The sequence below is a fragment of the Amblyomma americanum genome, chromosome 6 (genome assembly GCF_052857255.1).
Source record: "Amblyomma americanum isolate KBUSLIRL-KWMA chromosome 6, ASM5285725v1, whole genome shotgun sequence".
In the NCBI taxonomy this organism is placed as follows: domain Eukaryota; kingdom Metazoa; phylum Arthropoda; class Arachnida; order Ixodida; family Ixodidae; genus Amblyomma; species Amblyomma americanum.
Genome location: NC_135502.1, coordinates 175,871,906 through 175,884,735, shown reverse-complemented (window position 1 = coordinate 175,884,735; position 12,830 = coordinate 175,871,906). Strand labels below are relative to the sequence as shown.

Below are 12,830 nucleotides of genomic sequence, written 5' to 3'. Positions count from 1 at the left end.
GTGAAAGACTGCATTGTAAAAGATAATGACGAGTTGGTGTTCGTGGCGGGGTGCGGGGGTTTCCATAGAAAGTTTCCTGGAGCTGCAATCATTTTACCTAGAGTCAACCGTTGTTGGGCGGGGCGAAAAGGTGTACGTCCAAAAATCGGGTGTGTGCATCGGCTCCCGTGTGGCACCCGTTTTGAGCGATATTTACTTGAGCAGGATGGATCAAGAACTGGCACAAAATCTTGCTGACCTCGCGCTAAAAGTGTTCCGTTACGTCGATGATTTTTTAATCATTCTTAAGTCGAACTCTCCCAGGGCAGTTCCGGACGTCGTCAAAATCTTCAAAGATACAGGTAGTGGCCTGAGATTGACCTTCGAACTACCCAGCTCAGCTACCCTACAGTTTTTAGACTGACCGCAGCGGTGGCCAAGTGGTTGAGCATCCGCCTCGCATGCGGGAGGTGCGGGGTTCGATCCCCAGTGCCGCCGGGTACCCACCGGGGATACAATGGGTACAAGCTTTTCCCTGGTCTGGCGCTCGGCTTATTTAGGGTGAAATGCTTGGGAAATGGGTCTTTGACCCCACCTTGAGAAAAAGAAAATACCTTGTGTCAAGGCGTATTTGGCCATAGATGCCCTTACGCCATAAAAAAAAGTTTTTATACCTCAGGATCCATTATCTAGAGAGCAGGGTCTGTTGGGAATATCACCCTAGGACAAAAAAAAAACCTCGCTTGAACGTCAGTTAGGGGCATTCCACACTCGTCAAGGCGGGTATAGCGACTTCATGCTTAAAAGAGCTCTTGGGAAATCCTGTACACACAGAGCGGAGGCTAGCTCCCTGGGGCAGGTAGAGAGGCTGAAAGAAGCCGGGTATCCTGATCTGAGTTGGCTCAGATCTCCGAAAGGATCCTGTTCAAAGGAGGGAGGCCCATGCTAGTAAAAAAGAGGACGGTGGACGTAGACAAGTGGTGGGCATTCCATACATCCATTGAATTTCACACCGGCTCAAAAAAATTGGGGCGAGATACGGGGCGGACGTGATTTTCACGGCAATGAATAAGCTTGCAAGGAATGTTATCGGCGGTCGCACGTGCATGACAATCCTTTCGACATGCGTGACGATGCCCACCGAAGGCATTTCAGGCTGTCGAAGGGACTTGTACGCTGGCTAAGCGAAGAGCGCGGAACATGCGTCACTGACAGCCCCCTTCCTTTCGCCGTCTTGTCCATCGTGCGTCGCGCCGAGCCCGACAAAGAGGAGGCCGTCACCCCCCCCCCCCCCCCACCCTTCCCTCCTGAATGGGGGGGGGGGGGCGGAGATTCCGCAAATAGTTTCCCAGGTGCATCCTGTGTTTTTTTTTCATGTGGTCAAGGAAGGTGGCGCAAGCAGTGTGAGGCAACGTTCTCTGTTCGTTCTAGAGAAGCAAGCTTACACTGCAAAATTAAACCTTGTCTTTCTCTTCCAAATGCAATTAACTAGGAGTCCTGTCCAAATCCATTTCAGGTTGTTATGTGGGCACCCCCAACCTGTTTTATTTCCGTGTAACTCCAGCACTTCTTCACCTTTGTCATTGTAGCCGCTATTGTTCAAGTACCATGCAACATCTTGTTATTAGCACTTGCTAATTCATGCCTTCTGCAGGGTTTAAAGGACCTTTTTAATTGGAAATGAGAGCATGTGCACAGGTTGGAAAGCGCGTGATCTGCCAGGAAACACTAAAGCGGCCCCGAGAAGGGATCTTTATTAAGGATGCCAGCCATCTTGGGCCTCTCCACTTGGCAACGACGACAAAGCGTGTGCGGTCCCTATGGTTAGGCCCCAGCTGTGGAAGCCATCCTCGGACACGACCATGACCTTCGACATCTGATGTTTTTATTTAAAAACACAGGGACCAAAGTCGTGCTGTATGCAGTGCAATCGCCATGTGGTTACATAATCATCCATTTAGCCCGGCTCTTTGGACGGATTCAGGAAACGACTGAAAAGAACAAAAGTAACGAGCAAACAAAGGTGCGCTGCATAAAAGTTAGAACGTAAAGAGACGAAGGCACGCTGCGCTAATGCTGTAGCGAGGTCTAACATGTAAAATTTCGCGGCTGGCGTCGATTTCTACAAAGCGCGAGTAGTGCCTACGGAAATAAACAAAGGCGCACTAGAGATGGGTAAGTCTGTATACAAGCACGAGTTTTTGTCTCTACCAGCGATTTACTAGCTCACACCGCGCGATTTTGATGTCTGGCGTCGATTTCGACAGAGAGGGAATACGGGCACGAAACGGGACGCTCGCGATCTGCCAGGAAACAATGAGGTGGCCCTAAAAAGGGCCGTTTTGCAGGAGCACTTCAACCGCGACCTGCAGCGGCGTGGCGGCGCGGTGAGCAGTAGGCCCAGCAGTGGTCCGTCTTGTGCCCTTTGGCTCCGCACCGACGACACCGGTGCACGACGTACACCTCTCCTGGTCTTGCCCTTGAAGCCGACGCTATCCCTGGTCCGTAGATCTTGACGAGGGCCGCGACGATAATCTTTGACATCTGGTCGATGCCCCGGTCTCTCGCCACGTGATATCGGTCTGCGGCAAACAAGGACAGCATCGGCTTGCCAGAAGCATCCAGGAAACGATGCTGCAAAAAAAGTTACGTTACAAGCGCCGCAATTTGGTGAGTTCTGCTCGAGAAAACTTGCGAAAATGTTGTTCAACCCTTACCTCGGGGTTGAGAATGTGCACGCCCGACAAGCGCTTCAGCGTGGCTGACAGACGGCGGTTCAGCTGGCGACGCCGGCGGTCCTCAAATTGCGCCTTACGTGGCTCATCGAAATGGCGTGGCAAGACTTTGAAGACCAGCACGACACTGGCCACGTTCTCCTGCAGCAGCAAAACGAGGTCCTGGAATGCGCAAGACATGTAGGTAAGCGGTACAGCACTTCATGAAGCGAAATTTGAGATAAAATGCCTACCTTTATGTGGCTGGAAGCGAAATTTGAGATAAAATGCGTACCTTTATGTGGCTCGCGATTTCTCGCGGGTCATCTCCTCTGTCGAGACAAAATCGGCGCGCCGAAAGCATGTCTCGGGAATTATTTCAGCTAGGCTGATTGCGTCGTGGCCGCTAAAGCTGAAAGTGCATGTTCTCACTACCGGCGAAGGCATGAATTAGCAAGTGCTAATAACAGGATGTTGCATGGTACTTGAACAATAGCGGCTACAATGACAAAGGTGAAGAAGGGCTGCGAGTTACACGGAAATAAAAAATGGTTGGGGGTGCCCACATAACAAGCTGGAATGGTTGGACAGGACTCCTAGTTAATTGCATTTGGAAGAGAAAGACAAGGTTTAATTTTGCAGTGTAAGCTTGCTTCTCTAGAATGAACAGAGAACTTTGCCTCGCACTGTTTGGGCCACCTTCCTTGACCCCATGAAAAAAAAAAAAACGGGATGCCTCTGGGAAACTATTTGCGGAATCTCCGCCCCCCCCCCCCCATTCAGGAGGGAAGGGTGGGGGGGGGGGGTGACAGCCTACTCTTTGTCGGGCTCGGCGCGACGCACGATGGACAAGACGGCGAAAGGAAGGGGGCTGTCAGTGACGCATGTTCCGCGCTCTTCGCTTAGCCAGCGTACAAGTCCCTTCGACAGCCTGAAATGCCTTCGGTGGGCATCGTCACGCATGTCGAAAGGATTGTCATGCACGTGTGACCGCCGATAACATTCCTTGCAAGCGTATTCATTGCCGTGAAAATCGGGCGGTGAGCATTTCTGGTGCGAAGTGAAGGAACTTAGTAAGGTCTGCAAGGAAAGACCTTACGCAACTTTACTGGGGCATAGCCGCCTTTCCGAAATTAACCGTGACAAGTGCCTAGCTGTCTTTGGATTCCGGCGAAGTTGCAGCTGTACCTCCGAATCCTCCTCGCCCGTTCCCACGCGGCTTCGCATGCCATGTCGCCATGTGCGGTAAAAAGAACAGTTTGCAGAGTTTATATGGTTCAAGTATGAAGCTATGCAATGAAGCCAATTACAGACTTCTGTACAACAGCTAGAGGAATTTCAAGAGCATGCTGTGTGATGCTAGTCAAAACTAATGCATTCAACTATTATTTCGTATTTTTTTGACCAAACAGACATGAAACGTCTGAAGATGAATGTGTACCAAACACATTGGTGCATCAGTTAATTGTGATGCGTGAAAAAAATTGTACTAACATATAAATGCCCATATGTCGTCGTAATCAGGAATACTGAAGAATTAAGGAAAATAAAACGTTTTTTTTTTGTTCAGGCTCACACACCTGCTACAAACATCTTTATACGCGTACGTAACAATTTATGACTCTGTAAGAAGCATTTTGGGTAAAAAGTAGAGTATGGCAGAAAGGAGTCTTTAGGAAATGCACTGTGTAGAAATAGCCATACCAATTTCATGTGATCGTTCGATAAATGTAACAAATACCGTGCAAACAAGCTCGCTGCATAGTATAGTTTTTTTGCAAGTTACTGGTTGCAGACCGCTCTGCAGTCACTGGACTGTGATTGTGTAAGTACTGCATGACAGTGCATGGATTGCACAGCAGTTTCTTGTTCATTTCGTTTACCACCATCATTTGTAAGAAGGGGCCATTTCTCATATACATGTGTTTCTCTGCGAGTGTCGTTCTGCGCAGCGAGCGTTCCTTTGTGCCCGCATGTGTGCTTTCGGTGCGGGAGGGCGTCCTTGGCGGCACCCTCCGTTCTGCGAACGGACCGATGGGCGCCCGCTTCGTTAGCTTATTATTGGTGTGGTCGTTAGGGCCGCGGGAAATGCCGCCGCTGCCCGAAGTACGAACCGGAGAGCCGTGCGGCGTCTCCTTTCAAGTGGACCCATGCACGTGTGCGCGTGAGAGTGTGTGTGTTTGTGTGTGTGTGCGCTTCCGGTGCACTGCAGGTGCGCGGTAGCCTGCAGCGCTTGGAGGAGACTCAGTCAAGTGACAGACGACAAGGAACCCGTGAGAGTGTGTGTGCGATGCTATTTTAGCTTGTAAATAAGTTTTCGTAAATATACCCTTTTGTATTTCCTTCACATGAGAGTTTAATCGTTTCATTTCTTCAGCGCGTATTTGTAACATTAATTTAATCTTAAGCCTCATTTCAAACACAATGAAACAGGACGTGTAACTTTTTGACATGTTCCTTTTTGGCAGCCTCTAAAAATATTTCCGCATGAATGGGCTAGAGGGAGGCCTAACCTCGAAAGAGGGACCTCCAAATACTGCCTTCCTTGAACTGCGAACCGTCGGCGAGAGAGGAGAAAATGACCTATTGTTTCAACTTGCCCACATGAGACACAAAGGTTTGTCGCAGCGAACCCGCATCGGCGCAAGTATAAATTTAAGTGAGGGATTTTGCATCGCAGAAGCGTAACTGACACCTCGCAACGCCTTGATTTACACCACTGGACATTCCATGGGTAATTTAAGTGGTGAAAATCCACGGTATTGAGCAACGGATCACTCAAGCTGGCTGAAATATGTTGGAACCTCTGGAAACGTGAAGTTTCCAACATAATGAGGTGAAGGACAGGAAAGATTACAGGAGCGCTGAGAGCCGACCTTGCCAATAAATCAGCCACCTCGTTAAAATAAACACCCGAATAGGCAGGTACTCAGACCAAGTGGATCTCACGCACTGTGCACGGGACATAAAACCTAAGCGACCAATTCAATAACGATTTTCCGGAATTTTGGAGACTAGAACTGAAAGGCAGTCTGCAAGAATGAGAACTCAAGCTACATGCCTGGGAATTAAGAGAAGAGCCAAAATAACCAAAAACACTAAGAAGAATATAGGAGTATAATCAGGGATACAAACAGAATAGCTCCAAGCCAGATCCTGCGAATATATCCCAATTGTAATGTTTAGTAGCTTCTTCTGAATTTAAAAGTAATGCTCCTACTTTGAACTTTAAACTTTGGGGGTTCGAATAATAGCTGATAAATCACAGGGGGACAAAAACTGAATAACGGTAACAGAAACTTTGGCTATATTCCAAGAAACATTACAAATGTCTTCCTTCGACGACTCTTCTTCCCGCACTGCCCCGTCCACCCGTTTTCTTCAGCAACTCGTTGCATGGAGATCAGATCAACTTGAAGCGGAGCTAACAAATTCTGCGTGAACCTAACTTGCGGAAGCTGATAGCGTGGCCAATGCCTCCCATGCCTACTACGGATGGAATCAATACAAAGTCGAAGAAAAAGTATACCGCAGCACACATGATTGGAAGTGAAAGACGAATTTTGTTGATGTTGTTAGCCTATCAAAAGATGGCACATACCTACACTGGGCGATCAGCCAAGAATCCGGTGGCTATTCACCTGTACTCAGTTAAAAAAAAAGAAAGCCGCGCGGGAACGCAATACTGGTGGATGTGCTGAATTTCAGGAACAAACGTATCGTGCAACAAGTAAAAATAATATTCGTGAATCAGATTTTACATTGCATAATGAACCATGACTGCACCAAAATAATGAGATATAAGTGAAGCATTTCGTTGCTTTCGTGACAGAAATGAGTTATGAGGTTTGTTGAATAAAAAAAAGTGATTTTTGATGGCAGCCAGCATGAGCCATTTAAAGTTATAGCTCAACATTAGTCACATCTGATATAGATGACACGCATGCTTTGAAAACAAGATAATGTTTTTCTTTTTTTTTATGAGAAATGCACAGGCAGTTTCAAGGCTTGCTTCACAATTTCATTTCTGGCGTATACACAAAGGCATGCCTATAAATTTTTCGTGTGTTACACCAGAACCAACACTACTTAAGTTGGTAAATCATGTTCATTACCTGGGTGTCATTAATAGCAAACATATACTAATGCTGCTAATCCTATAGAAGAACAAACAGCGGTTTTATGAAGACGTTAAATAATACGTGATACTGATATGTGTCCATCAGGCAATGAACTGTGCGGCAGTTTCAGTTTCTCTTCTCTTATTTTCAGTTTCGGTTGTCTTACTTTCAGTTTCGCTTCTTCAGAGTTTCAGTCACATGCATGTCTCTTGACACCACGTATACGTGACGCAAGAAAAGTGGAGGGGGGGGGGTTCGGCGGAAACTTGGCGTCATCATGACATCGCTCGCTCCGGTGTGTCGTTCGATCTTGTATCTACAATACAACAACGTGTCGACGAGGTAAACAGTTACTATGAGTTGCACGGGATCTTACGCCCCCTCGTACATTCCTGGAAACACCGGGCCAGTCACCAGTACCATGGAACCAGTGGAAGGCACTGTTTTCTACCTACTTAGAGGCGTCTGGCCTGAGTTTGCTGCAACCCGGCGCAAAGCCATGCCTTTGCAGTCGCGCGGCGTCGAAGGTCAGCGTCGTTCCGCAATTAACGCCTCCTGCCACGAGCGCAAAATGAAGGAGCAGGGACCTAAATTAATGGCGATTTCCACTGGTCGTGCTGGAGCAGCTTTTCTTGCTCCGCGACGACGAATTCGAGTTCAACTGGTCGACCTGGACCGACCGCGCGAATTCCGCTGGTCGATTGGAGCAACTCCGTTCCAACGGAGCTCACAAGGTTGATACGCCGACCAGTGGCGGATCTGCTCCGAGGCGGTTTGGGGCGCTCTTTTGCGATTCGAGCGCCTCACTTCAGATCCACCAGTGGAATTCGCCATAAGTGAAGTTACGAAAGGCGAAGATAAGTTTCAAACCGCGCTCAGCACTTGCAACCGTCTGTCCTCAGCCACGACGGAACGCTACCGCGGTTCAAGATATGTTTACAGAACCCTGGCGAGCCTGTCAGCTGCAGGTTTACATTGCTCAGTTACGCGAACCTGCGTAGAACTGCGACTTCGACAATTCCGTGAACACTGTTGTTCGTGATCAGCTCGTTTCTGGCGTTGCGTCGGACAACTTCATAGGATGAAATTGTTGCTCGAAGGTGCAGGGCGAACCGGGAAAAGGCGATTAATCGCTTGTACGAAGAGGCACTTTTTTTTAAAATTCAGTGGTCACTTTGGCGATGTAAAGTGCGCGAGGCGAAAGCCTTTCTGCGCCCACTGTGGCTGCTTCTTTTATTTCTTATTTAATTATTTTTAATTTTTCGCTTCTGAAACTGCATTGTCACATAAGTTAATTTTTTCTTTTTATTTTTGTTTCTTTAAAATTGTTATTTATTTTTATTTTTAACGTTTCGTTTTGAGCTATTAATTTACTTCACAAATTAATGTGTAATTACAAACTAATGCGCAATTTCTAATCACCAATTACATCTTAATTGCTAAGACTATATGGGTTATATCAATTATTATACCATTGATGACGTCATAGTGTGACAGATTTCGCGGACGGATGGATAACGAGAGCCATTAAAGGCTTTCGCTTTAAATGTTTGCATGAAGTCGCCTATAGGCAGCTATTGGCTCTAGATTGCAGTTATTCGTTTCGGGCCCCTGATTATACACCTATATTCGCTGTTCATTTTCTAGGGGTTCAGTTGACCCTATAGATAAGGTCTCTTGCATCGTTACTGATGTCATTATACTTGCTGACGGCCTTTCTGTCCTGACTCACTCGAAGGCTCGAAGGACGCTCTTCTGGGCCATTCTCTAAGATTTTTCATTCCACTACATGTTAAAGAAATGCGCTTTCACTGGATACCTGGACACTGCGGCATTGATGCTAACAAGACGGCCGATTTTTTAAACAAAATCTGCGCTTTGTGGGCCTGTGGTACCATTTACTCTAAACACTGTGCATTGACAACAGCTTGCTTCCAATGGTTCCTGCATCTGCATTTTTTCAGTCATGAGCCTCTTCGTGCTGCAGCGGATTTTCAACATTCCCTTGGAGTGTGCGCTTAAGTAGTTCATTGCAATTCGAGGTGTCTATGAAGTGGGATTCCAAATGTCCCCACTTTATAGACAATGATTCCAAATATGAAGTGGGATTTCAAATGGTCCCACTTGTTTTCAAGTGGTGCCACCTCAAAACAAGTGGTTTTAACAAGTGGTCCCAATTGTGGTCTCACTATGCAGGTGTTGTTGAGCCTCTGCGCAGGCTCTTGTGACACTACGTTGCTTTCGCTTGGGACTCTGAGGCAGTTCAAAGCTTTCATGAAGTGAAGCAACTACTTTCAACTTGTGACGTAATGCACTTGTTTGATCCGGCTCTACCAGTGGTCGTGATCACAGATGCTTAATTCAGAGCATGTACTTTCTTTTAACTTCAGATACTACAAAACGTTTGCAAAAACTGCTGGGTCAATAGCCGAAGCTAGTATAGGCCCAATGTACACATTTGTTATTACAGCAACAGAAGATGTCAACATGAAACTTGGTTATAAATGATCAGTGAACAAAGTATTAGCAAGCAACACTCAACAGCACAGGGCCTAAGACTGACCCCTGGAGGCACTCCAACACACACAGGCTGTCGAGATGATTTTAAGTGTTTTATGTGGAAAAATTGTTTTCTGTTAGTAATGTAGCTTGTAAAGAAATCAAGAGTGGAATCCCTAAAACCATAGTGCTCTAGCTTGTGAATTAAAATGTTATGATTAACAGTATCAAATGCTTTCTTTGTGTCTAGGAACAAGGCTGCAGATATTTCATTAGCTTGTGAATTAAAATGTTATGATTAACAGTATCAAATGCTTTCTTTAAGTCTAGGAACAAGGCTGCAGACATTTCATAATTATGCAAAGATGAACATAACTCTTGAGACAATGCCATTACTGCTGTAGATGTAGACCTGTTATTTCTGAAGCCTTGTTGACAGTGAGATATGATTCTAGTTCTCTCCAAGTAGTCATTTAGTTGCTTTCCAACAAGTTTTTCGAACACAGTGTTAATGATACTCAAAACCGAGATTGGACGGTAACTGCCTGAATCATTACTATCCTTGTTTGTGAACTGGTATAGCTGCAGCGATCCTCAAAATATTTGCATAAATACCTTCGTAAACTGCATGATCCATTATTATTGACAGGAGTGGAGCAAGTTGGTGGATGTTCTCTTTAATGCTCTCAAAGTAATCCCGTCATGTCTGGTTGCCTTGTTTGCAACGAGTTTTCTTGATTGCTGTGATGTCACAATCGGCAACAGCTTGTGGTAAGAAGGTGTCATGAACACAAGGGTCATTACCAGAGCATGGTAGATTAGGGATATGAGCTACAAACTCAGGGCCAATGTTTGTGAAGGAATTATCAAACCTATCAACTGTGTTTTCATCAATGTGTTCAGGAACTACGCGCTGTTTTAACTGTCTACCGATTACGCTATTTCCCACATCCCACATTTTTCAGGAGTTTCCTTCTGCTTTCTGTATTAGCATACAGTTGTATTCTTTCTTTCTCATCTGTATTAATGCCACTCCATAGTTTCTGGAGGATCTGAACTTGTTTGAATAACAAATGTTTTCTTTTTGACGTTTCCACTTACGATACCATTGATCCTTCTCTTGTATAGCCTCAAGTATGTTCTGATTCATCCACAGGCACAAAGAATTGTTCGTACCTACGGGTAGTGCATAATGTGCATTTCGATATGGCAGACTCAAGAGCCTCAGCAAAATTTTCGAATTCAGTGTGAGCATTTGTATGATATATGTTGTTGAAATCTAAATTGTATATTTTCTCCTGCAAGAGTTGATAATTAATTCACGCAATTGGTGCAGAACTCATTCGAGCTGTTTTGTAGCAGAAATGTAATGGAGGCCTGCATACTGCTGCATATTTGCATCTCAACTCTCCCACGCTAAACACTCTGTGTATGGGCATATGAATATTGGCATGGGCGTGTGTATGGGCATATGAATATCAGCATTACTTTTTATGGGGGAGGAAGTTCGAATTGAAGCAGGTCATCAAGCACAGTTTACCCTATACTCATCACATGGAACCAGTCGTTGATCGACACGTAATATAAGATTGTCTGCATGACTAGATTATTCACTGATGATGCTTTGATTTACCTCAGTGTGATTGCTCATATGGACTGCTAATATTAAAGGTCACATCTCGATGAAACAATTTCTTGCTCCTTAATGTCTCTAATGCTGAATTCATCATTCACAGAGTACCCGAATATCCTCCAGATAGTTTCCAGATAACAGCTATTAGCGTGCTTATCACAAGATATAAATATCTTGGTGTTCATCTTAAGTCATACCTGTCATGGAATCAAAAGAATAACTGTGTGTTCTGCTAACACCTTCCTGGGCTTTATTGAACATCTAGAATAAGCTCCTGTAAATGAAAAATGACTTGCATACATTACACTAATCCTAGCCCAAACCTAGAACATGCATCACACATTTTGTATCGTGAACAATGTAACCTAATTAGTGACATTGTTACAAATTATTTAGCTGCCGTAGGCAAATGTCAAGTGATGACCCGTCAATACTAATGTTTGATGCATCATTTCATAGAAGATGTAAGCAAAAATTTTGTGTCTATACCACTTTAAGCTCAACTGTATACGCATATCAGGAGATGATAATCCAAGCTATTGTTACCAATGTAGTCTATTGTAATGTAAACAGTAAATATTTGTGCAGTGCTAATGCAATAATTATTTAATAAAAAAAGGCTCTGATGACTTGGATGCATTCTTAAAGAGTTTGCCATGCAGCTGTTCTAATGACTGTCACTATGAATGCAGGCTAATCTATCTTACCTATTAACTCAGTGAAATGCTGTGTGGCCCTTTCTGCAGATTCTACAGTACTGCAACAGTATAGCATTTTGAGCAGTGTTATGAACAGTGTTATTGTGGTCCCTTTGTCTATTTTGTGCACTCACTTAACCATATCTCAATTCACACATCTGTTCAGTTGTCACACCTCAGTTTATCTAGTTTAATTTATGTGGGTGCTTAAGAAAATATGTAAACAATCTACAATGTATAGATTGTTTTTATTGGAAAAATAATTTACGATTGCTTGTGGTGACAATGCATCTTTAAAAAGTGTTGCAGCTTTGTTTATTTCTGCACTGCACGCCAGACAATGCTGGTAATGAATTCAAATCTCTGGATGCATGTACCTGCAAAGAGATTGGACGACAACGCAGTTGCAGGAACAAAATAAATATAGGTTTATTTCTGTGCTATGACAGGCAGATTGCAATATACTAGAATCTGAAGGAAAGGTAAGGCATAGTATAAGTTGCGATCTTCCAAGTATTTCAATAACTGGTGCTAATGACATCTTCAGTACAATCATGAAAGGCCATCAATGTTGTCTTCACGTCTCTTTGGTTGTTTGACACCTGAAAGACAATCACAACAGCGCAAATTAGAACAGTCGTCGCTTTTAGCTCTGCACACACTGAACTCTTATTTGACAGCGCATAATAGTACCATGTGCCACTTAGCAGAGTTGTTCAGAAAATGTCTGCATCAAGTTGCACCCTAACAGCAACTTTGTGAATTGCCAGCAATGTGTAGCCATGGACCTGAGGAAAAAGGAAGCATGTACAGGTGGGGAATGTGTCAAGGCAGTGAAACCCCTGTTGGACCGCGGGTGCACGCACCACTCTTACCGAGCACTCTGTACTTATAAGACACACCATGCCAGAAGGTTCCCTCATTTAATCAAACTTATTGTGCCTTTTGCAATTTGCACACTTCAGGTGCTTGGTAAGAGCCTCCCTATCCGCCACCTGGGAGACGCGCTCTCTAGCAGTCAGGTTCTGCCGAGAGAAAAAAATGGTCTGGCTAAGCCAGATGCAGAGAAACCATTGTGCTGTAGGTTTCGCTTCAGTTGTTTACGTGTGCAACACACTGAGCTGAAAGGAAAATATACTTACCTGCAGCATATATGGCCAGTATGGAGGTGCCTCTCGCGCTCTAA

General features: G+C 44.9%; 1 protein-coding gene and 1 long non-coding RNA gene across 2 annotated transcripts in view; both read right to left on the bottom strand.

Moving 5' to 3' along the window:
- Nucleotides 1-1,940: 1,940 nt before the first annotated feature.
- Nucleotides 1,941-12,830, bottom strand: part of LOC144095054 (uncharacterized) — a 91,396-nt gene continuing 80,506 nt past the window's right edge. The window contains exon 3 of the long non-coding RNA XR_013306686.1: nucleotides 1,941-1,970. This is a non-coding gene — a long non-coding RNA (uncharacterized LOC144095054). The remainder of the gene's footprint in view (nucleotides 1,971-12,830) is intronic.
- LOC144095053 (uncharacterized) lies at nucleotides 1,998-2,978 on the bottom strand. Its single transcript, XM_077628862.1, has 2 exons — nucleotides 2,697-2,978; nucleotides 1,998-2,613 (listed from the first exon to the last, which is right to left on the bottom strand). Exons 1-2 carry the CDS (start codon nucleotides 2,892-2,894, stop codon nucleotides 2,335-2,337), a joined length of 477 nt encoding a protein of 158 aa, XP_077484988.1. The 5' UTR covers nucleotides 2,895-2,978; the 3' UTR covers nucleotides 1,998-2,334.

Coding starts and splice junctions, on each gene's coding strand:
- LOC144095053 (XM_077628862.1), bottom strand. CDS start 2,894: ATGTCTTGCGCATTCCAGGACCTCGTTTTGCTGCTGCAGGAGAACGTG. Junction 2,614..2,696: donor TGCACATTCTCAACCCCGAG/GTAAGGGTTGAA, acceptor CTTTTTTTGCAG/CATCGTTTCCTGGATGCTTC.